We start from the raw sequence: 24,986 nt of genomic DNA, 5'->3' as shown, positions 1-24,986 counted from the left end.
GTGTGTGCAGAGAGACTGTCAGTGGAGAGGAAACACTTCCCCCTACTGGCCACTTGGTGTCATTGCGAGAGAGAGAGAGAGAGAGAGAGAGAGAGAGAGAGAGAGAGACTTTCCACAGGAACTTTCCCTGGAATTCTGAAATGTTGTTTTATTTGGCATTAAGGTCATATGCCAAATATGTTTACAAACATTGGGACTGGGCACACGCCGCATGGGTGACTGTTTCTGTTGTTTTGGGGAGCGCTGGTTTCAGTTCATTCAACCTCCTCTTGTGTGTTGGCTAGTGAGATGCACCCTAGGAGACATTTATACTTCATTGTGTGTTGGCTAGTGAGATGCACCCTAGGAGACATTTATACTTCATTGTGTGTTGGCTAGTGAGATGCACCCTAGGAGACATTTATACTTCATTGTGTGTTGGCTAGTGAGATGCACCCTAGGAGACATTTATACTTCATTGTGTGTTGGCTAGTGAGATGCACCCTAGGAGACATTTATACTTTATTGTGTGTTGGCTAGTGAGATGCACCCTAGGAGACATTTATACTTCATTGTGTGTTGGCTAGTGAGATGCACCCTAGGAGACATTTATACTTCATTGTGTGTTGGCTAGTGGCTAGTGAGATGCACCCTAGGAGACATTTATACTTCATTGTGTGTTGGCTAGTGAGATGCACCCTAGGAGACATTTATACTTCATTGTGTGTTGGCTAGTGAGATGCACCCTAGGAGACATTTATACTTCAAAGCGCAACAGTATTGCGCACAGAGAACAGCTGATATACAAGCTCACATCGCATCGCGGATGCGACTATTGTGAGTGTAGAGGTCTGCGTGCGCGACACCATCGCGGGACGAATCATAAATTATCCTGCTAGTTTGTGTTGGAGCGGATTCTCATTTCTGACAATGCTTTTTCAATGGGAATTGACATTGATATTCAGACCGTGGCCATCTTGCCAGCAAGGTGCTAACTAGGTTCAACTTCCGATTGACAGCCCATTCATCCAAACAGAAAAGTCCCATCTGATTGTATTAAACAACGTCAAACTTACCAACATTGCAGTTGTACGAAAAGCTTGAATTATCATCTTTCTATCTGCAAAGTGTTTGTTTCATAAAAATCCACTGTAGACTTGTTACAGTATGAGCTACTTCCTGTCAAGACATTCCTTCCAGGTGTCTTTTTCAGGTGAGTATTGGAGTTTGGAAGCACTCGTTTTTTAGTAAGGAAACATCCTGCTGCCTCCTAAATTATGTGCAAATTCAAAACAGGTGGTAGGGCTGTTGAGTGAAATCCTACGAGCACTCCCAAACTCTGACACCTAGGCCCTTTCTGAAACCAGTCCCTTGACTTGAAGTGCTCTCGGGAGGTTCCCTCGTCAGGAAGTGCCCCTCCAGCTGAATCAAGTTCCCTTGATTAGGGTGCTGGGTATAAAAAACTGTTTGGAAATACACTCGCCCTCCTTGTGCAGGAACAGGAAACGGACACCATTCGTTGCCATGGTTACCATCATCCATGGTGTTTATAAATCATTGTGTTAGTTGTTTTGTTCGTGTGGTTTCATTTATAGTTTTTCACGGTGGGGTTAATAAAGTGCCCTTGTGAACATCATCTGAGCTATTCTGCATCAGATGAAGATTGTTTAGGAGGAGTTTATTTATCATCTTTTTGTGGTGGTACTTTTGTACCATTTGTACGTTGCGGTTTCCATGCGGACAGAGAGCAGGGCTGCACAAGGCAATCGAGTCTAGATCGGCACAGACTCGCTCTTGAGGGCTTTATAAGACACTTAATATGGCGCGTGAACGCGCATATCGAGGGCAAGTGTGTAGGGCGAGTGGCGAGGTGCTGGTTTCAGAAAAGAAAGAAAGAAATAACCTGAACAGAACAGGAAGTAGCTCATAACATGTCTACGGTGTTTGAGATTGAAAGAGGATAATTCAAGCTTTTCCGTTTGCCTGTGCCTGAAGAGTGCAAACTGACTGTGAAAAGTGGACTGGTTAAGTAATCAATTGGCAGGTGTGGGGTTGCCATGGCAATCAATTGGCTGAGGCAGAGGCTGGAAATTGCACAGGTGAGGGCACTTGGGCTCATTAGGTCCACTGGCAGAACCTGACCAGAGCCTTTTGTGGTGTTTCTGGACAACGGTGTCGGCGGGGAAAACGGTTCTCGAGTTACGTGGATTACAACCGTAGACACAGACATGACATGACATGACATGACATGACATGACATGACATGACATGACATGACATGACATGACATGACATGACATGACATGACATGACATGACATGACATGACATGACATGACATGACATGACAGTACTGTGCAATGCATGCATGTTTGTGCTGTTGAGCTCAGTGCAGTTCCAACAGCCACAGCCAGAGGGCACCTCAACACAGACAATACTGAGCACAGCAGAAAGAGAAGGGAGAGGAAGGGAAAAGCTATGCCATGAGTTGAGTAGAGTACAGTCTGTGGTTGAGACGAGAGGGAGAGAACAGGAGAGAGAGAGGTGGGGAAGAAGAGAGAGAGAGAGAGAGGGAGAGAGAGACTAGCACCTAAAGGAGACATTTGAGCCACTCGTGTGAATCTCTCTCTCTCTTTCTGTGTCTTGCCCACTCCTTGGGCATCGTGCCCAGGGAGAGGCTGCCTGATCTGGGTAGCAAATCCAAGACACAGCCTGGAGGAGAGGAGGGTAGGAATCCGTAGGATAGAGAGAGAGAGAGAGAGAGAGAGAGAGAGAGAAGAGAGGTCAGCGAGACACCTCTCTGGAGACTGTGTGTGTGTGTGTGTGTGTGTGTGTGTGTGTGTGTGTGTGTGTGTGTGTGTGTGTGCGCACGCGCGTGCGTGCGTGTGAGCAAGAGCAGTTCCAGTAAATGCAAAGAAGGAAAAGTACAGGGAAGGAAAGGTGAGTAGGACATGAAGGAAGGAAGGAAGGAGAGAAGGGGAGGAATGACGGAAGAAAAGAGAGTGGTGTTGGAAACGCAGGAGGCTCTGTGCACGCGTGCGCGCACGTGCATGCGTGCGTGTGTGTAAGAGTGACTGTGCGTGTGTGGTATGTGTGTGTCTCAGTGAGATGCAGTGAGCATGACGGAGAATGACAGGTTGATTTATGGTTGGACTATAAAGAGAGGGAGAGAGAGGGGGAGAGAGAGAGAGAGAGAGAGAGAGAGAGAGAGAGAGAGAGAGAGAGAGAGAGCTGAGTGAGGATGGAAAGAGATGGATGGAGGACAGAGGAAGAGGAGGGAGGGAGGGACGGATGAAGCAGCGTTCTGCATACAGGAAGATAGGAGAAACGACGAGGGAAGAAGAGAAAGATAACTAACAAAGACTAATATCTATAATAGTCATATAACTAAGTAATGAAGACATACCTAGTGGCTAATTAATCAACCCTGCTCACACCCACATCTCTTGTTCTGCATCTCAGATACACAGATTTCGATCCCTTCTATCATTTTGAAGGGGACTGTGGAGGATGTACAGACCATGTGATTCTCAACATTTTGAATTTCAACGGCCCCCAGTTTGATATGCACCACGGATAGGCCACGGATACCCTTTTTTAAATCTCTCAGGCCCCAATCTACTCTGTAAAATCCATACTGTTAACATAATACACATGTCATTCTGACCTTGAGCTTGATCGTGACCTTGACCCCTTTGACCCAATCACCCAAACGAAATTGTCTCTTCAAGGTGGCCTACTGATCATATCCCACAAACTCATGACATATCCCATATCCCTTCTTGAGTTATTTAATCCACAGATAAATTACAATATAATAATAATAATAATGCCTACTGTCTATCCCTCCATAAAAAATATAAAATAAAGGCAAAAGCCACATAAACATTTAAAGACAACCTAATAGGCCTAATAATAATAATAATGTTTGACATATTTTTTTACTTTTACTTTGTTACTGTAATGTTTTATACCGGTCTGGGTTCGGTGCAGTCACACTGAACCCATTCTGCCTATATGCGGGCGGGTTCTGGCAACGCTTTTCGATGGGCGTTTAGTTTTTTAGTTTTCGTCTCTCTGTTCCCATTGAAAAGCAAAAGAAATCAAGATATAAAGCCAAGTTTCCTGAGGAGGGACGTCTGAAGCCCGTCCCGAACAGATGATGCAGTACAACCAGATACACTAATCCGAGACGATGGCCTTGGAGTTCCAGACAGCTTCTTTGGCCTTTAAAAATGAATATTTCGCTTTTTTTTGTTGCCCTTAAATACATCACATCTCAGTCTGTCTGTACGTACGTCTCCCCACCGCGGGGCTTTCTGTGTTATCCTTTTAACAATCTTTGTTAACAGTACCTCTGTACAATCTGCAAACTCTTAACAAAGTATTCAATCAATCAAGCAATAAATCAATCATGTGTTGTGAGCTTGTAGATCTGTTAGATTCAGGTGTATGGCTGGCCAGCATGTCTGTACTGCCGTGTGTGTTATATACTGTCCTTTGTTGTCTCCACCAGCCGAAGGAATGGGGAGAGTATGTTTGGCACTCCGTCCGTCCGTGTGTCCGTACGGAGTTACCAGCTAATCTCCGGCACCGTTAAAACCCAGTCGATGCCAGACTTTGCACACACACTCCCTAGATGCCAACGATGAACCTCTGCCCCAAATTGTCCAGAACGGCCTGTTATAGCGCCACCATCAGGCAGCTTTTCACCATTTTTACCTATAACTGCTCTGATCTGCGTGAAACGTTGCATGCACACTCCCTAGTAGAGGCCAAGGACAAACCTTTGACCTGCCTTTTTTAGCGCCACCAGCAGGCCGACTTTTGTAAAAAAAAATATATATTACTCCTCCAGATTTTGTCCAAAAATCCTGCATATCGTTACACAGTATCTCTATAGTCATGTGGTTAAGACAGATCTGTCCGATATTTCGTATTCCATCCTAATTGGCTAACCTTTCAAAGTTTGCAGGATTGGCCCGTTTTGAACAAAAAGACTGAAATCATGAACACAGCGTGCAATTTACGTGAAATCTTTCATGCACTTTCCTACTAGGCTGAGGAATATTTCCCACCCTTTTCACATTGGCCTGTTATAGCGCCACCAACCAGGAGGCCACAACCTGACCTGGCCTGGTGGAGACCTGTGCCCAGAGGGGCACTTTTTCTAGTTTTGACATTGATATTCCATATCCCATAATATGTGTATCTTTGGTCAACATCAGTAATTCTTCAAATGGCTTCGTAACTAAAATGTACTATTTACTTACTCTCTCTCCAGGCAGTACAGTCTACAAGTCTGACCTTTCTTTGAACTATGTGATGCGTGCGTACGTGTGTGCATACGTGCACTCGTGCGTGCATGCGCGTGCGTGCGTAAATTTTTGTGTGTAAGAGGGTTGTGACCTCTCACCTTTGATCCCTGGTCAACTTCAAACTTTTCTCTGTCCATCTGTTTGTCTGTCTGGTAATTAACTTCTATCTAAATCTAAAGTCAGCATTCCTCACTGCAGCGCATGCACGCGCGCACACACATGCGCACACACACACACACACACACACACACTCTCTCCCTCTTTCTGGTCGAAGGCCGGATGTAAGGGTCATTAAAGCTGTGTGTGTGTGTGTGTGTGTGTGTGTGTGTGTGTGTGTGTGTGTGTGTGTGTGGGTGTGTGGGTGCGTGTGTGTGTGTGTGTGTGCGTGTGTGTGTGTGTGTGTATGGCAGCATTCGTCCTCCTCAGTCAAAGAAGGAAATACCAAATTACCGAGGGCCTCTCTCTCTCTCCCCCCTTTTCTCCCTGCCAGTCTATATGTCGGTCTCTCCCCATTTCTCCCTTTGCCTGCCTGTCAGGCTTCCCATGTTAGCTCCCAGGTATGACCCCCACAGTGCACGCTAGTTGGGCTACTAGTTATGAAGCACACACGCATGCATGCACTTCCCTGTGTATTTTTTAAAGCCTTTGATACAAAAGGCCCATTCGAAATACATTACAATGATCACAATATCATCCCCTCCCCAGAACGAAAATACATCGCGTGGAGGAACGTATCCTCAGTGATGTATCCCAAGGTCATCGGGGTTTCGGGTCTCGCGAACATCATACCCCTCACTCGGGTGACCAGGTCCCGACTTACGTCCCAGGAGCTACCCTCGATCAGACCAGGGCCACACAATCTGTTAGATCCACTCCGGAACTACTCTGCTGGGACTGGGAGGCACAATTCTGGCATGTGGAGGGACTAGGCTCTGTGGGTTTGTAGTTTGTATAGCTTATGTAGTAGGCCTGCTTGTTATCAGACTATTTTACCAAAACAAATTCACAAAAAACTGGCAGGATGAGATTTATCGTAATTTAATGTGAGTTGTTGTTGAACTTCTTTGAGCATAGGTGTAATTTTGAGGTGACAACTGACAATCATCAAAGTAGCCTATTGGTGGTTGTGTTTTAATACATGATATTATGGGGAGAAGTAGATTAAACACATAGGCTAGGTAAAGTAGATTACTCACTTTGGCCTTGAACACCGGGACCAGACTGTACCAGACGTCTATAAGAGAGAATCTGCTTGTACCAAGCTGTACCCAAAACAATGAATATCAGACCTAAGCTACAGTACGGAATCTTGACTCTTATATGCTGCGGATCTCCCTCCTTCTCCTACACGTTTGCTGCTTTGTCGCCTACGCACGTCGAGTGTGAGGAAGTCTTCTCTTCAATAGATCATATAAGGCAAAACATGATGAGCCCAAATTGAAGGTGAAGGCAAACAACAACATCAGATTGAATAGTATTATTAGTGTACGTTATGTGAACTCGAATCAGCACAATTTTAATATAAATGGCAGTGTACAAATGTGACAGAATTGTCATTTATATTCAGATAGTTGTGTGTATAGCACATTGAAAAAAGTATTCTCACTGCAGGCAAGAACCGTATATCTGGATAGTTACAGATACAGGCAAGAATGTGTTGGGATTTCATAGAGGCCACGGTGTCCCTGATTAATTAATTGACAACTGACCGCGTTGTGAATGATTGGGCCCTCAGTCTATACCACATTAGACCAGGTGATAGCAGGAACACTGCACTGCAGATGAATACAATATCACAGTTGAGCTGAGAAAGAGTCAATAATGACTTTGAGGTGTTCCATGTGTTGTAGCAGTGTTCTTTCTTACATGCCACCTGAAGCCTACCCATCACGCTTGATCCTCACTTCATGACTGCCTGGTCTAAGCAATGGGTTAGAGACCCATTTGTGGCTTTTTTGATTGATTGAATACTTTATTAACAGTTCCATTAAGGTCACGCAACTGTTTTTAAATAAAATTAAACAATTCATTTTTATTAAAATGAATTGTTTAACATAAACATTAAGGAATTCCATGAATGTATTTAGATTGGAGAGTAATTTTTTTTTTTAGGTTTGAGTCCGGACAGGGATACACCAAATTAATCTTTATGGTCTTGAGCTGAAATGTTTGAGAATCACGGCTCTAAAGCTTCACCACTTTAGGGGTGAGGCTAAAATGCAAACATGACCTCACTACAGGAACCAGGTCAAGAACGTTGTAGTTCCTGGAACTTTTTACTTGAAAGGCGGGTAGAGCAGAAACTGAGGGAGAGATAGATCACTCTGTGTGTGTGTGTGTGTGTGTGTGTGTGTGTGTGTGTGTGTGTGTGTGTGTGTGTGTGTGTGTGTGTGTGTGTGTGTGTGTGTGTGTGTGTGTGTGTGTGTGTGTGACGTGTGTGTGTGTGTGCGTGACTGTGTGTGTTAGGGTTAGGTCTGTCTGGAAGGATCAATATTAACAGATCGCGCACGCGCATTACAGTTCAACCAATCAGTGTACTCAATGTATTTTCCCATTGAACTGACTCAAACTGGTACACCCGGTAATATTTAATAATACCCTTATGTTTGATACATTATCTTATTATAAGTGATTTAAGCTGAAAACGATATGTTTAATGGTGTTTTTTAGCATTGTTACATTTATGGGGCATGCCATTACAATTACTTCCATATGCACAACGAATGTAACACTGGGACAGCGTCCACTTTCGGTTTAATAACTCCCGACCTGTTTCATCAATTGAAAAACATGAAGTGGTTCATGGTAGCAGACACGTGTAGGTCCTTTGCCTGAAAATATTACATATTGCTGAGTAAAAGAGTGAATAGTGCAAAACGTTACAATCGTGCAGGTTCAATGGATGGTCATTGGCCATAGCAAATTGTGAGGTGTTTGATAGTAGGGCTGCAAAGTATCGATTATTTTCTTAGTATTCTATTGATTACTTTTATTAATTATATATCAACAAGTGTTATTTTATACTTCTTCCAACAGTGTCATGCAAAATTGTGAAATTAGTCGCTGGGCAATCGCCTGATCGCTGATGTTCAATATTTTTGAATGGTTTTGCTTAAGGTTTTGATTACGGTATTAATCATTACATATTTTTTTATTTTTTTAAATAATAATCAGTTGAATCGATTAGTTTGATTATCTGTTGCACCCTATAATGTGTATTTACTGTACATTTATATTGTGTGCATATGTTTGTGTCTTGTGCCATGTGCAAAACATACAAGCTGCCTCTGCACACATACGCTCTTTCATTCTCTACATTCATGTGTTTTATTCATTACTTCAAGACCAATTAGTGGATTGTGTGCGTGTGTGTGTGTGTGTGTGTGTGTGTGTGTGTGTGTGTGTGCACGCTTTAACATGTCTAGCTGAATTTTAACAGCTTACAGTCAAACAGTGACTCACAGATTCCTTTCTTTCATTCTCTCTCCCACTCTCTCTCTCTCTGTCTTACGCTCTTTCTCATGCACGCACGCACGCGCACACACGCGCACACACACACACACACACACACACACACACACACACACACACACACACACACACACACACACACAGTCTCTTTCTATTTTTGTAATTCTAGCTATCATCCATCTCTTCTTCCTTTTGTCTGCTCTTTATTCCTCAGCGTTATCTTTCAATCTCAATCCCTATTTCCTCTTTTCCCCTTCTCTCTCCCTCCCTCTCTTTCTCTCTCTCTCTCTTCCACACACACGCACGCGCACACACACACACACACACACACACACACACACATCCCTTCAGGGCTTCAGAACATCAAAGGGACCTCGGTGACACCTCAGAGAAAGAAGGTGAAAGAGATACAGTAGGAGCTCATTTTATACAGCCTGTTCAAGGCAGGAATGTTGCGCCATCATTCCGCATCACTGTTGTATCTATAGGTAGCTCTCCACCGCACTGATGTAGGCGGCGGTAGGCGTCGGAAAGCGCCTGTTGCTTGTGGAATGGGCGGTGTGGACCCTGTCGTGTCAGGTCGTAAGTTGTAGGGAAGCCGACCAAACATGCTCAGTCGGCTAGTGGCTACCGACACCTACTGCCCACTGGTAGCACGCACTGCCCACTGGTAGCCGCAGGGTGGTGGAGAGGGGTGGTTAAAGTCTCCGTAGACCTCCCGTCTTCTTCTGTTGCAGAAGCAAGCCTAAATAAGCCAGAGACATTGCCCATCGCACATTCAAACTAGACATCATATTCTCCGCTCTCAATTCCTATACCGATCATTTGATCAATACAAAAATGCTCTGTTTTTTGTTTTGGTCCAAGCTGAGGACTGCAGGCTCCTACAGACCGGTGCTGAGGACTAATGCCACCTCCTGATGTGGAGAGTTATTTAATCTGATTTCCTCTGCCCCTCGCACACAACAATGTGTTGTCGTTTGCAATAGTTTGTGCGGTGTGGTGACCAGAACTTTTCAGTTTGTGCGGTGTGGTGATGGTGACCAGAACTTTTCAGTTTGTGCGGTGTGGTGATGGTGACCAGAACTTTTCAGTTTGTGAGGTGTGGTGATGGTGACCAGAACTTTTCAGTTTGTGCGGGGTGGTGATGGTGACCAGAACTTTTCAGTTTGTGCGGGGTGGTGATGGTGACCAGAACTTTTGGACACGTGAAAATCTGACATCCTCCGACGTCGGACTGCCAGTCTGTTGTATAGTCTGAAGTAGTTCGGTGGAGAACCACCTTAAAGAGACACGGACTGGGGGGCATTTTCGTGCCGCCATTGAGACGGCAGTGGAGTCACAGAGCTGAATCGACTGTGTAAAAGGTGTGACGTCTAAGGTCGGTGCACCTTTCTGCCTCAAACTACTCCCTGCTTCTCAATGTTTTTGCTCCTGTGCGGCCGTGTGTCCATCCACGTGTCTGTGTGAGGGTCTGCGAGCAGCTAATCTCCAGATTTTTCTGAATATGAACCCGGCCTGGCAGAGGCCTGCACCAAGGAGCACACTTTTTTAATATTTCTGATGGCACAAACACAACCCAGTATGTTCAATGGAAATTACAAAGCTATTATTTAGCTATGTCAGTCCTGAACTTAAAGGGACAACAACATATTTAAATCAACAACCCTTAATGAACAGGCCTGCAGGTCTAAATAAACTGTGTGTGTGTGTGTGTGTGTGTGTGTGTGTGTGTGTGTGTGTGTGTGTGTGTGTGTGTGTGTGTGTGTGTGTGTGTGTGTGTGCATGCATGCATGCATGCATGTGTTAGAAATAGGAGAGAGAGAGAGAGAGAGAGAGAGAGGGAGAGATTGAATGGAGCTTCTGTGACTGCGGTCTGCTAGTGTTTTGTGAAATAAATGTATAGGCTATTGTACATGTAAAGAATCTACCATCAACAGTACTGCTAACACTAGATTGTAAGTAAGGTTGTATTTTTTAGATGTCATGCCTCTCATAGCAGAATGCCAGCATGCTGTATTAGCACACACAGGTGTGGCTTTGTTTGGTTCTGTGTTAGAAAGCAAAGCCACCGTTAATGATGGATGTTTGTTGGTATTTCTGATAGAGACAGAGCCTCATCACACAGAGACTCTAGAGTACACAGGGATTGTCCCCAGGACAAGAACGTAGTACACAAATACATTATGAATTAACCACTTCAGCCCTATAATAGATCTATGAATGAGCGGAATCTCTGCATGCGTGAGTCCTTCGTGCATATTGAGAACTGTCCGGATAATCAACATCAAACTTGCCCAAATACAGTATGGTCAGATTGACAGTTGGGATCTCCATATATGGGTATAAAATGGAGAGGCAGATATTATCATAAAGGGACACACACAGACAGATCCAGAGATCTCCATAATATTATGTAGCCTACTTAAAAGGGACACAGACAGCCCTTCGCGCGTCTCGAGAACCATTTGACTGATCGACACTTGCTTTGTCAATGTAAACACATGTTTCCCATGCCAATAAAGCCCCTTTGAACTGAGACAGAGTTTATTTGTCAGTTCATTTGACAGTAACATATAGTTGTTAATACATCTGGTGCATTGTTGTTAAGAACCTAGTTTCCCTTTAAATTGTGAACTATGCCTTTAATGAGTAATAATACATGCGACACATTGCAAGCTTGTAGATCTGCTATTTTCTGCCAACGTTGGATGCTGGGGTTTATCTAATCACACTAAACGATTTAGTCAGTTATCAAAACATCCATTAGAATTCACATCCATTACATTTTTTTTATCAGAAAATACACACAATTATTGAATTAATCAAAAAAGTTGAGAAAAACTAAGAAAGAACCCAACTAGGTGCTCAACTGATATTTGATCCTCTAGGATCAACAGGAATAATAAGAAAGAAGAACAAACTACAGAGAGGATGTAAAATTGAAAGAACTTCATTGCATTACAGATAAAATAAACTGGACTGGTCTTCATCAGGGCGAGAGAGAGTCCGGTTGAAACATGTTCGCATTATCTCTGAAATACATTAAGGGCATAATGGTATGTAACTTTGTCCTGTGTTTGATGTAACAAATGCACTTTTCTTTAACAATAATTTCCCTCTATACCAGCAGTTAAATAAAGTTAGGTTAAATAAAATTACGTTTTAAGTTCATATCATGTACAGTATTTAATATTCACGAAGTTAAAAGTTTACTTGATCTACCGGTAAATGTTTTATCTATCAAAAGTGTATTTGAAATTGTATTCCATACTTGACCGAGCATGGATACAAAATATTGATCAGTGGTCTTTTTAGAACAGAAGTTCCCAACCACTGGTATGTGTGCCTGTGCTGGTCCCACTGGTACGCGAGAAGGGAATCCCAACTTTTCCCGACCGTGAATCTATAATCGTGCGTCACCAGGATAAATAACATGGTCAATGACAATGATATAACATTATGTTGTGATAATAATATAGCAGCGGGTAGGCTACTTGAGGCCAAACATGCCGGTCCGCATTCCGCAAACATTTCATGAACCGTCAGCCGGTCCATGGTAATAGAAAGGTTGGGTCTAGAACTCTCCAAAAACAGGAAAAGATGTGGTATCAGTAAGTTTCTATTTTTAACCCCTGACCCAAAGTCATCAGTCAAATGCCCAACCCACAGAACCATGTGCAAACAAAAGCAGTCAACAAGCGCTGATGTTCATTACATAAATATCTTTAATTGTTTTTTTATTTTATTTAAACCGTAAGAATATAAAACGTTTAATTTGGGATTCTGCATTTTCTTCTCCTTTTTTTTTTCTTCATACAAAGTCATAATAATACAGCAAACAGCAGATCACATGTGATTTCATTTTTAGCAGGTCATTTGATTCGAAGAGGAACTCAAGGAGATAATGAACTCAAGTGTTATTTCCAGTATGTCTAGATGGAGGGCGTTATTTTCAGACAGACAGGCAGAGGAAAGAGACTGATATCATCTGTCTCTCTGAAAGGGTGCAGGTAGTCCATAAAACATGTCAAACAACCTCCATTTGATCAATCATCTATAAAGAGCACACCTGTATAAAGATCACTTCAATTTGAAGTACGATACCTCATTAACACACACACACACACACACACACACACACACACACACACACACACACACACACACACAAACTGTCTTTTCAACAAAGTATTTGTTCAAATCAAACGCGCACTGACTCAATAGAAGCAGAACCCATCCCTACACCCATCGATATGACAACAGAAAGATATGTTTAAAATTAAGTGAAAAGAAGTAGCATCCATGATTCAACATGGTTCCTCCTAGTTTATTAGAAACAAAATAAAAAACTCTTTCCATTTCCTTGTGAAACTCCTCTTCCTCTCTCTCCCTCGCACAGGATTTCAGAGAGGGAATTAACAAAGATAGTTAGCTAAGCTTGGAGCCTTGTTTCCATTCTCCAGCTAGCCTCAGGAAAAGTGACAGATGGAGGAAGAGAATGACAGAGAGACGGGGAAAACATTTCTTTTTTTTCCTGTTTGTCTCTGTACTGTGACTATGAATCCAATACAATTAAAATGTGCTTCATTAACAACACAGAAAACAAACCAAAGCAATGTTGCCAAAACAGATACAGTGTCACAATTTAAGCAATATATTTCAAACTTTCCATTTGTCTCCAGATCTATTTGTCGTCTATTTGTCATTCCCGCTCAGTCACTGGGTGACATGTTCCCATTGGCATACAGTAAAATCCTCTGTTTATTTAACTCTAGGAGTGTAAACAAATTGACCATGCATTTGGCTCCATTTGTACATTCTCAGAGGTAAATCCACCACTGAGTGAGTATTTTACTGTAAATGTCAAAAACTAAAAGTCAGCATAATGATGTGTTATCGTACAACAAATTAATAAAACAGATACAAAATCAAAACCAGGTGATCAGACACATCTGTTAAAGGAGAACATGGCCACATATGACTGTGTTCCATGTCTTTGACCATTGTACACAAATAATCGAAAACAAACAGTGTTAAATTGTCACCAGAAAGTAACATGTAATGTCTATTGTCTAGCTTATAGTGATATAATAGTTTGGTGAAGCCAAACCTCAATGATGGCTGCAGGGGCTCTTAACCACTTAATCCCCTATTCAAAGATTTTAAAAATAAATAGCCGATCTAAAAGCTCACAACACGTGGCATTGCGACATGTTGTGACCTTGTAGATCTGCCACTTTTTTAATTTAGTTTATGACATGCCAAAAATAGGGATGCCAGGATTAAAGTGGTTAACTCACCAAACAAACATGTTTACTCTCTTTTTGTTTTTAAATATATCAAATAAAATAAAATCCCCGCCCACTCAAAAAGCCCCACTTCTCTCCTCCTCTCTGTCCTCATCCTCTCCTTCCTCCCTCTGTGTTCTGTCCCCCTCCACAAACCCCCTGCCCTGACCTCTTCATCACCTGACCTTCTCACTGCTCTCTGTCATCTGCCACAGACCCAGGTTGAGCACTTTAAGACAGGGGAGCTGTGTGATGCGCTCAAGGCCCCTCTTTGTTATTTTGGTACATCCGTACAGGTCGATGCCCGCCAGCTGGGTCAGGTGGTCGGCGATGAGCTCCAGGCCCTTGTCCGTGATGCGGACGCACTGTCCGATGTTGAGCGTCCGCAGCTCGTGCATCTGCCGCACCATGCGGTTGATGCCGTCGTCGGAGATGTGACACGAGCACAGCGACAGCGACTTCAGCTTGTAGAGGCCCTGGGCGATGTAGGCCAGCGACTGGTCGCCGATCTTGTCGCAGAACGACACGTCGAGCCCGGACAGCCGCAGCGTGCCCATGGCGAGGTGCATGGCGCCCGTGTCGCTGATGTTGTCACAGGAGCGCAGGTTGAGGCTGCGGAGGGACGTCATGTGTGACAGGTGGATCATCCCTGCGTCGGAGATGCCTCCGCAGAAGCTCAGGTTGAGCACGTGGAGGCGTCCGAGGCCCCTGCTGATGTGCTTGAGGGACAGGTCGGTGAGCTTCTGGCAGTCCTGCAGGGTCAGCTGCTCCAGGTTCAGGCAGCCCTCGGCCGCGCTGCGGGTCATCCCCGACAGGTGTCCGATCCCCACGTCCGACACGTGGCGGCAGGAGCGCAGGTTGAGGCTCTTGAGGCCGTGGAGGCCCCAGGCGATCAGCAGCAGGCCCGTGTTGGTGATGTTGCTGCAGCCGCCCAGCTCCAGGACCTCCAGGTTCTTCAGGTACTGGGCGATGCGCCCCAGGCTGGAGTCGGTGATCTGCTTGCACAGGCTGAGGTTGAGCGCCCGCAGGGACGGGATGTCCTGGACGAACGCGTGGCCCAGGCCGTTGTCCGTCAGGTTGTAGCAGCCGGACAGGTTCAGGGACTCCATGTCGGGCATCCCCTGGATGACGTAGCTGAGACTGCGACGCAGGGACAGGATCTGGAGCCGCCGGATGCCCCGGGCCTGCAGGCTGGGGAACAGAGAGGGGTTGGAGCGGCGGAGGTGGAGCTTGGCCTCGACCCCCCGCCACACCGACTTGTGATACGAGGCGTCCCGCCACGCCGCGCACACCTGGGCCACCCGACCTTTGTCCCGCACGTCCAGATAGCTGAAAATCATGGCCAGAATCTCCGGGAAGAGGCACAAGATGTGCGTCTCCATTGTCCTTTAAAACCCAGGCATATAAGCAAGGGATGGAGCCTGTAGACACTCCACGGGAAATGGGGGGACCCCAAAAGATGAGGTATAAACCCCCTCCTGTTTGAAAAGAAAAGTAACAACAGCAGTCCAGTTTATCCACAGCAGGCCAAACAAACAGTAAAAACACGTTTTTTTTAATCCCGTTTCCGTTTCTTCCTCCCTAGTATTAGGTATTTCTCACATCTCTTAACTGTGAGGGATCGATCCAACTCTTACAAACCCACGTGATCCGGCCTGATTGCGCAGTAGGATTCAGACTCAAAAAGAGGGAAAGAACAGAGCCCCCACTCCCACCTCCCCAAAAAGAAAAGAACCCCTGTTCGTTTCTTTCTCAGTCCCTCGGTCTCTCTCCAGTCTCCACCAAAAACGCACAGAGGAGTGTGGACAGTGGGAGAGAGAGAGAGGGAGAGAGAGAGAGAAAGCGGGGGAGGAGAGGAACGAAGGAAGGAAGGGGAAGGAAGCGTTGGTCCTCCTACCTCCTCTCTCTCTCTCTCCTTCTTTCTCTCTCTCTTTCTCTCTCTTTCAGACGACGGCCCCTTGTCTTCTCTCCACAAAAAACTCCTCGTCCTGAAGGGGGTCCAGGCGCTCGTCCATTCTCCACATAAATAATAACAACAATAATAGCATGTAATAATAGCGTCGTGCGCCTTTTCCAATCAGACGGGGCAAACGGTGCAAATCCGAATCCAGCTCCCTCTCCTTTTCCCCTCTCTCTCTCTCTCTCTCTCTCTCTCTCTATCAGATGAAAACGAGAGCGAGGTTTAGGGTTTGGAGTCTCGCAGCCTTTGTCTGCTCTTTTCAAACCGACTTGGCAGGGTTCGAACCACTGCGCGTCGGCGGGGGTCAACGTAGGGACCGTTGTTCGTTTTCTCTCCAAAAAGCGGTAGTGCAATCGTACATTTCGCCATTTGCAGCGTCAAAACCACGTTGTGAATATGTTTCCCCCCGTTTCGGTGGATTTATAAAACGAGGGTGCAGTTAAGAGGGTCGTGGGTGTAGATGGCGGACCCCGCGGTGTGACGCACATAATGGTTTGGTCCGCCTCAGCTGGAGCGCTGCGAACAGTTTCCCTTGGAAACCAACTTCTTCACAATTCACTTCAGTATGAGGCCTTAACCCTTCACACACACACACACACACACACACACACACACACACACACACACAAGAGAGAGATAGCTGAGAGGTTTTGGGGATACCAAATAGTCAAATTTTTCGGGTCACCAATTTTGTCCCCAACTTTACTTTCAAATCGATTCAAAGGAGCTTTATTGGCATGAGAAAACTTATTACATTGCCAAAGCAAGTGTCAAAATACAATAAAAACTGTTGAAAATGGGGAAAGTATATACAGTTGGAGGGGGTCAGCATTTTGTCAACAGAAATCTCACATTGCATGGTTATATACATGTTGGTCACTGTCACTGAGTGATCTAGGATTAGTCTAATATCTAATCATTAGATATGTTCCTTGGCCTGCTGTAGGCCTATACTCATATAGTGTAGCCTAGGCCTACTCCTCATCTAATTAGTGACGGAAGAGGTAGGCTACTCACATTGTTTTACTAAAAGTATCAATAGCCTACCACAATGTAGAAATACTCTGTATTTACCAAAAGTAAAAGTAGGCTACTCATTTTGCAGAATATCCCATTTCAAGTTTTCAAAATGCCTATACAAATCTGTAGAAGAGAAAGCTGAAGTGTAGACTAGTGGTTCATTTATGTTATTTAATTAAAAACCCACAAAGTATAGTTAGGCCTACTTTCCAGTTCCACCACTGCTCCTGATGAACTTTTAACACACTGCCGTTTCACCTGTGTGTGTGTGTGTGTGTGTGTGTGTGTGTGTGTGTGTGTGTGTGTGTGTGTGTGTGTGTGTGTGTGTGTGTGTGTGTGTGTGTGTGTGTGTGTGTGGAGCAGAATAAGAGTGGGGTCGGGTGTCAGAGATAGTGACTTGCCTAGTGAAAAAACAACCTTCCATTTTATGATTCTTGTGGGATTGAATGCTAAATTGTTACTTTGTATATTTCTCTAGTCTTGTCTCTTTGGCATCAGTATTACTATTTAATATCATTAAAAGCTAGGCTAGGCCACAGCTAGCCTGTATTCTGTTCCCAGTAGGCAATGTTTCTATTCCGTCAGTCAGTATTATGCAGCATTAGTAGATAGTATTGTATTCTATAGGTGTTGCATGGCTATTACTCATGTCCTCCAGGGACAGACTTTCTCTCTCTCTCTCTCTCTCTCTCTCTCTCTCTCTCTCTCTCTCTCTCTCTCTCTCTCTCTCTCTCTCTCTCTCTTGCTCAGTCTCTCCCCCCACCAATTCAATGTTCAATGTGCAGTTTAAGTACACCCCCTTGTGGTCGTGTAGACACATCACAGTGTGACAGAGCCTTATCCTCCTTACTCCTAAACTGGTTCTCATCTTGGACTCCAACTATCTATTCTTTCTATTCTACTATTTAATTGCATTCTAGTGTCCATGGATACACGCCATGGCCAATCAAGTGACCGGAACCAGTAGCCTATACCCATAGTGTGTCAAAAAGCCGTTTGGCAATCACCTGTCTGCTAGCCTATACCGGCCCTGAGTGTACTTGCACTTAACTCCTAAATGTCCCCCATCCTCCCAGCTTCTACCAGCCATCCACATGGGAGAAGCTAGAATTTCCCCCGGGCAGAATTATCCCCCCATAAATAAATCCTAAAATATTGGGACGAAGTAAATGCAATTAATACATCTGACACTGCATGGTCTTAATATGATTAGCATTTCTCAGTGTAAGAAACTGTTGGGCCCCTGGCTGGGCACAGACTTGTAAAGGCTACACAGAATGCCCAACACCATATTAACAGAACTACCTCTCAACAGGATTTGAAAGATATATTGCTATTTTGAACTTACTTTTAGCATGTCCCTCTAAAGTCATAGATACACTGCCGCGATAAACACACATAAAAGGTACCGTATAGGGTTTCTTTCTTGTTTGGCATCTACAAAGTGAATATTTAGGCTATTCCTTCAGTTTTCAGTAAGACTTTTGGGGCTCTGCCTGTATTGACATTAGTGACTATAAGCCCTTTTGAAATGCAAACTAGGCTAACTGCAAATACAGTATTGACCAGTGTTTCCCAAACAGTAGGTCCTTTTTTTGTTTCCTACATTCCTACATTCCCAATAAAGCAAAATAATTTATGAAATTAAAATGTCAATGATGTTTTCAGTAATTGCATGACTTAAATATTGTTGTCTGTGTGTTTAAAAAAAAATTGTATTACATGTTTATTTGTACAAAACTCAAATAAAGTATTGATGCTAGGTTAAATCAGCAGAGGGCGGTGTTCCCCCCCTATCTCTCTCAGTGTGAGGGTCTCTCTTTGTCAGCCTTCTGATTGGTCCCTGACTGACTAACCAGCATGCTCTTTCTGCCTTGTTCCGCCCTGGTGCCACCTTGTTTATGTTGAAATAAAAACATCATTTTTGGAGAAAAATGAAAACAAACATGATGTGTCCAGTCACCATGCTGCACCTGTGATGTTCCTTTTTACTGACACAAAATAAGCATTTAGTGCACAGAATATCAATATGAAGCAACTGAAAAACACGTTATTTCAATGGTAGTGGATGGAGAGAGAGGATTTTTGTCCACCCACGAAACGGCAACCAATGGGTGCGAAGAGAGACTTGACAAAGGGTGAATTCAATTCCATTTTCAAGGGCACAGTCATACTTTTTTTTAATGCACTGTTTTTAATGTTACGTTGTACGTTTGTTGGTACTCTGTCTGTCTGTCTGTCTGTCTTGTGCCAACAAACCAACATATAATAATATTCTAAACTAGCCTAGCCTACAATCATGGTAGCCTACGATTATTCAATGGTGATAAAAAGATAAGCCCTGAGTGCTTATTTCCATTGTGGTGCTGTGTATTCAATTCGTAGAGATAGAGACAGTTAAAGACATAGGCTATAGGCCTACAATAATATACAATACTAGGATATCATCAGCATTACTGTTATCATGCATATTGGAGACTGTCAAACGAGTCATGCACGTTTTTTTCCTTCTTTCTTGTGTGCTGTGTGTGTGTGTGTGTGTGTGTGTGTGTGTGTGTGTGTGTGTGTGTGTGTGTGTGTGTGTGCGTGTGTCGCGCGCAGGGGCGGTGGAGCTCCACCGGTTCTATTATCATGCACAGACAGCTCGTGACACATCCGCTCCACAATACCGCAGGCGAACCGGAAACAACCAAAAGTTAAACAGCTCCCATGGTCAATTAATATATAGGCTATGTGAGAAATGGCCTAAATAGGCAGGTGATTGTAGTTGAATATAGTTGAAAAAGACGCAGGTCCAGGCCAGGATTAGCCTATATGACTAAACAGATCTTAAACTGAATTAATTAAAGTCCATGTTTCATCTAGGCTTTAGATATTTTTCTCTACCGATACTCGGTGTGTGTGTGTGTGTGTGTGTGCGCGTGCGTGTGTGTGTGTGCGTGCGCGCGCGCGTGAGATAGAGAGCGAGAGAGAGAGAATTCAAGAATGTTGAACCAATAGCAGTTTTGTCTTTTGGGCTCTGGTCTCATACATTCACTAAGGTGGTCCACGCGCACGCACGCACGCACACACACACACACACACGCACACACACACACACACACACACACACACACACACACTCGCACACACAGAGGGAGACTCACACCTCTGACCATTGTGTGACAGTAAAATAAAAAAGAGGGGGGTGGTCGGGCGGAGGGGAGAGAGAGAGAGCGAGGGGGAGAGAGGGGCTAGTAGTATTTAGTTAGTAGTAGTGGTAGTAGGCTTTTGGGCTAGTGGTGTTGTAGGACTATGCGTGTGTGCTGCTCAATTAAGGATTTAATCTCGTCGTTAATGGATTGTACTTCATCTACTGGTAGCATACAACTACAGCAGCACTTCTAACGTTCTCTCCCATTTAGACCGAGAGAGAAATGAGGAGTAATACGGAATAAGTGAGAGAATCGACACTGGGTCTAAATAATTTGTTAGTAAACAACCGGCCCGGGACATAGGCTACGTTGCCGCAGATCGACTGAACTCCAGCAAACAAAAGAACAAGCTCTTTGTAATAAAAAATAGTATTATTTAGCTACTTTTGAAACATTTTCGTTTTTCAACTTTTTCTGGAAAGTATCTGAAGGACCGATCCTGAGCAGAGAAACGGAGACAGACATACACGGGGACCTTTGAACCCACAGAGACACCCTGCGATCTGTCCACAATCCACATAGGACCAGTTTGTCCAGCCCACTGAAGAGACCGAACATGGACGCTGCCCCTACCCGGAGAAGAAGCGCCGGAGCCGGGCAGCATCTGCTGCTGGTGACTGCTGTCCTCCTGCTGGTGGCGGTGCAGGTCGGAGCCAACTCCTGGTGGTGAGTGAATGTCTGTCTTTGTCTTACTGTGTGCGTCTCCCCCGTAGTCTTATCAAATACAACAGTTACAGACAGTATGCTTTTATTTATTTATTAACCACTTAATCTGAGTTGGCGCTGTAGCTACTTTTGTCCGTAACCGAGCTTCAAGCTCACAGCGCGTCGTGTTGCGACGCGTTGTGAGCTTGAAGATCGACTATTTTTGGCCAATGTTGGCGTTCAAGTGGTTTATTATCTGCAAGTGACAGCTGATCAGAAACGCTACTATAGACATTGTGTCTGTAGGTGGGGGGTTCGTGCCTTGCTGTCCCGGTCTACAGTCATGTCGAAGCGAATGGAACAAATGTGAAGCGTGCTGTCACAATATTTATCCTGGGTGAGCCCCAAATGGTCCTGCTCCCTGTGTGTGTGTGTGTGTGTGTGTGTGTGTGTGTGTGTGTGTGTGCGCGCGCGCTCGTGCGTGTGTGTGCGTGCGTGCGCGCGCGTGTCCAAGCCATGGGTCCAAGGGGAGTCAGGGGACCCCACGTTTTAAACCCGCAATATACTGTTCTCAACTGTTCTGTTCAACTCTACAGTCCAGTTGAGCTCCATTAATGTTCTTTAATGCAGGAATGTTAGAAATAATATACTGTGTGCGCGCGCAAGCGCGCGTGTGTGTGTGTGTGTGTGTGTGTGTGTGTGTGATACAAAGTTGTTGTGGTGGTTGTCAACTCAAATGAACACCCATCTTTTCTATAAAGTAAACCATTTTCTGTTTAATGGCTTATAAATGAATTCCTTCAAGAAGTCCTGGAATTCCAATGTGTTACTTTAAATGCTTTAATGTGCTCGGGGTTTCAATTAAGTTATGGAAAAATGCTTCAATGGAGGTGATTGTCTTTAGTGTCATGGTCATGATTATTCTATCCCTTTGTTTGCTGTGCTTGCTGTGTTTTTTGTTTGAATGTTATGTTATCTAATATGCTGCTGCATTGTCTGTAAGGAAGCCAAACAAAAAAAAAGTTTTACTCTTATGTACCCGTACAGTACACAAGATGTAACAATAAAGTACAACCTTCAACCTTTGGTGTCACTACAGAGACTACTGTACATCCACCCAGTTGCAAAGTGCTTCAATGTGACAAAGTTTGTACAAACCCTGCCCACCTGTCAGCCATGCATATTGAACCCCAGTACTCTGTTCCAACCCTTGAATGTTCTCACTTGAAGCATTTGCTGTTTGCTTTTTTTTTTTAGAAATTTTGTTTTTGGAGCTTTTTATGCCTTTATTGATAGGGAACAGTAGACAGACAAGGGGGAGAGAAATGGGGAGTGACACGTGGCAAGGGCCATCGGGCTCGGGAGTCGAACCCGCGGCACGCCGTCCAGGTGGCTTCACTGGCTTGGCAGCCCAGATGATTCCATAGACATGTCTATAGACCTACGTACGGTTACATTTACACCTGACTGACCACAACCACGTCGACTGTTGACCACTGGTAGCTGACCAGTACAACAACCACATGCAGTCTTCTACTGTTGGCCACTCAGATATCTGTATCTTCATCAGATACAGATATCCTGATGAAGACTTCGATAAAACTCGGACATTTATACTTGGTTGTGCAACAGACATAACACATAATACAAGCTCACAATGCGTCGCAATGTAACATTAGAGTTAATATGTGTCTATCTGTTTACCTTGCTCAAATAATACATTCATTATAATTGTTTTATCTGAGGATGGAGTGCGTTTGAGGACTAGACCAAGCAAGACTTCCTGGATTTTGTTTTGTAATAATTGTATTGTGACTTTCCAAACCTCAAGTAAGCCTAACAATATGAACTGGTCCAGTAGCACCAGTAAATGACAATGGGTTATTTTTTTGTTGTTTCAGGTCTATGGCCTTGAGTCCTGTGCAAAGACCAGAGCTGTACATTATAGGAGCCCAACCTCTCTGCAGCCAGCTGACTGGTCTGTCCCAGGTAAGGATCTGTTTGGATTCTGCTGTCTGTGGACATGACTTTATGTCAGCATTAAATGTAGTGGATTACTTCATGGCATGCTTACTCTTTATAACCGGTAACCAGTTTGACAATCTTTTAGAAAATCTCCCTCTTTTCAGCTCTGTCTCGGATGTCCAACTTTCACATGATAACATGTTTGTTCTGCAGGGTCAGAGGAAGTTGTGCCAGCTCTACCAGGATCACATGACATTCATCGGAGATGGGGCGAAGACGGGCATGAAAGAATGTCAACACCAGTTTAGACAGAAGAGATGGAACTGCAGCAGTGTAGACAACAACTCTGTGTTTGGACGAGTCACACACATAGGTGAGCAAGAAATTATACTGGATAATTAACCACTAACCCTAATAAGTTCAGAATTGTTTTGTGTGTTACTAGGGCTACAATGACATTGCCAAACGTCAGGGTTAAAGTGCTTAACAAGTTGCCTGAAAGCCCAAGTTAACAAAATCAAATCACTATTCCCAGAATCCCATTCCACATAACAGAGAAAATCTATTTGATCAATTTTCTGTTAATTACAGTATGGTGTTCAACTTCTCCTGTGAAGTTGTTTCTAAAATAGCATTTAGCTGAATAGCTCGCCAGCGAGTTCCATTTGCACACCTCGCTTCAATCAGTTTGCGCACACAAATAAAAATATGCTTGAGATGGTAAATAGCAAAGCTGTATCTGTTCAGAGGCAGATAACTATGCGTTTTCATTGTAGCAGGATTGAGGTCCCATTTGGCCCAGTAAACATGCACCCTGTTGATCCACTAGTCGTTCTCCAATTAAAGTGGGGTCCAAGGGGGTTCCAAATGGAGTCTGCAACTCTAAAACCGAACCATTTGTACTCTCTCAGAGTTATGAGGGGGTCCTTGAAATAACAAAGTTTGAGAACCACTAGTCTATTCTGTTGGTCCAGAAACCCTTGGTCAGTACTGTAGGGGTCTGACATGTCTCCTTGAAATTACTCTTCTGATTGTCTGCACCAATCTTTCTCTTCCCTCTTCCTCTGTCCTCCATAGCAGAGGGGTCTCTGACTTGTCTCCTACCGTCCTGTCTGCGGTACTAGTCAGTTCCATTGTTTCACTGTAGGCCACACAAAGCTTGTAGATTGGCTATTTTCAGCACACGACACTGTCGTGCGACAAAGTAGCCTAGTATAAATCAAGCTTTAGTCGTCTGCTTGCAGCTGTCAACATTGCTGCTTGAAGGCTTAGACTAGAGTAATAAAAAATGCACTTATCTTCTGCAAAGTTTCACTATACTCTTTCATTCTTTTTTATTCGTTGTCGTTTCTGTGCACCGCTAGGATGAGAATGCTTCATCCTGTGCTAGAACCTCAGCTACAGCCAAAACCACGCTATGGTATAAGTTTGTTACGGCTGGCCCCAATGCAGGCTATTATAATGCCCCACCCCCCAGAGAATGCTATTTACAAGTTTTGAAGCACACAGGATGCAGGAGGCAATCTGCTGCTCAGGGCAAAATATCAAATATGCGCCCATGTGGACTTAACATGCAGAAGTATGATAAAATGCCTCATGTTGATGTCTGCTATTTTAAACCCTTAAAATCGGGTACTGTGTCATTTTAAATGTTTGCGCTGGCTATTCAAAGATAGCAGATATACAAAGGTAATATATCAAGACCTATTGTAGTTTAATGCGAGGTGTTAACTTATTTTAACACAGGCATACTTTGGGCCCAGCCCATCCATAGGCACTGCCACCATGGCTTAACCATCAGTGATTACAAATCACAATTGTTTTGGTTTACACCAGACCACACTGCTCTGAGGAAACCTCTGTGACCACCCTGGCAACATTTCCACTAATGCAATGCGTTGTGAGCTTGTAGATCGGCAGTTTTTTGTTGTACAGCGAACGGGCAAAGGGCATACTGTCCCTCCATCTGACTGGTAATCACAGTTCACTGCATTTTCTATAATGCAAATAACATTTATTAAAAACACATTTGTAACACCAATGTTGTTTGGTCATTTACTATAGCCTGGTTCATAGAATAGAATAATGTCTGTTTTTTGTTTGTTTTTATCAGAGAATGAGGCCGTATTAGGCACTGATTGAGG

At 44.1% G+C, this 24,986-nt stretch overlaps 2 protein-coding genes across 3 annotated transcripts in view; one reads left to right on the top strand and one right to left on the bottom strand.

Moving 5' to 3' along the window:
• Positions 1–24,986, top strand: part of wnt5b (wingless-type MMTV integration site family, member 5b) — a 43,332-nt gene that overhangs the window by 5,983 nt on the left and 12,363 nt on the right. For both annotated transcript variants that reach the window (XM_080757360.1, XM_080757361.1), the window contains exons 2-4: positions 20,655–20,898; positions 22,779–22,866; positions 23,056–23,215. In XM_080757360.1, coding sequence (XP_080613486.1) covers positions 20,789–20,898; positions 22,779–22,866; positions 23,056–23,215 — 358 coding nt within the window. In that variant the 5' untranslated portion in view covers positions 20,655–20,788. The remainder of the gene's footprint in view (positions 1–20,654; positions 20,899–22,778; positions 22,867–23,055; positions 23,216–24,986) is intronic.
• On the bottom strand, positions 12,482–16,269 carry LOC308310920 (F-box/LRR-repeat protein 14). Its single transcript, XM_080757378.1, has one exon. It carries the CDS (start codon positions 15,438–15,440, stop codon positions 14,235–14,237), a length of 1,206 nt encoding a protein of 401 aa, XP_080613504.1. The 5' UTR covers positions 15,441–16,269; the 3' UTR covers positions 12,482–14,234.

Source organism: Protomyctophum bolini (assembly GCF_963924005.1).
Source record: "Protomyctophum bolini genome assembly, chromosome: 23".
NCBI lineage: Eukaryota > Metazoa > Chordata > Actinopteri > Myctophiformes > Myctophidae > Protomyctophum > Protomyctophum bolini.
Note: the sequence above shows the minus strand (reverse complement) of the source record. Positions and strands in the feature narration are given on the sequence as shown.

What these genes read in the sequence shown, in the direction of transcription:
- LOC308310920 (XM_080757378.1), bottom strand. Translation starts at nt 15,440, where the DNA reads ATGGAGACGCACATCTTGTGCCTCTTCCCGGAGATTCTGGCCATGATT.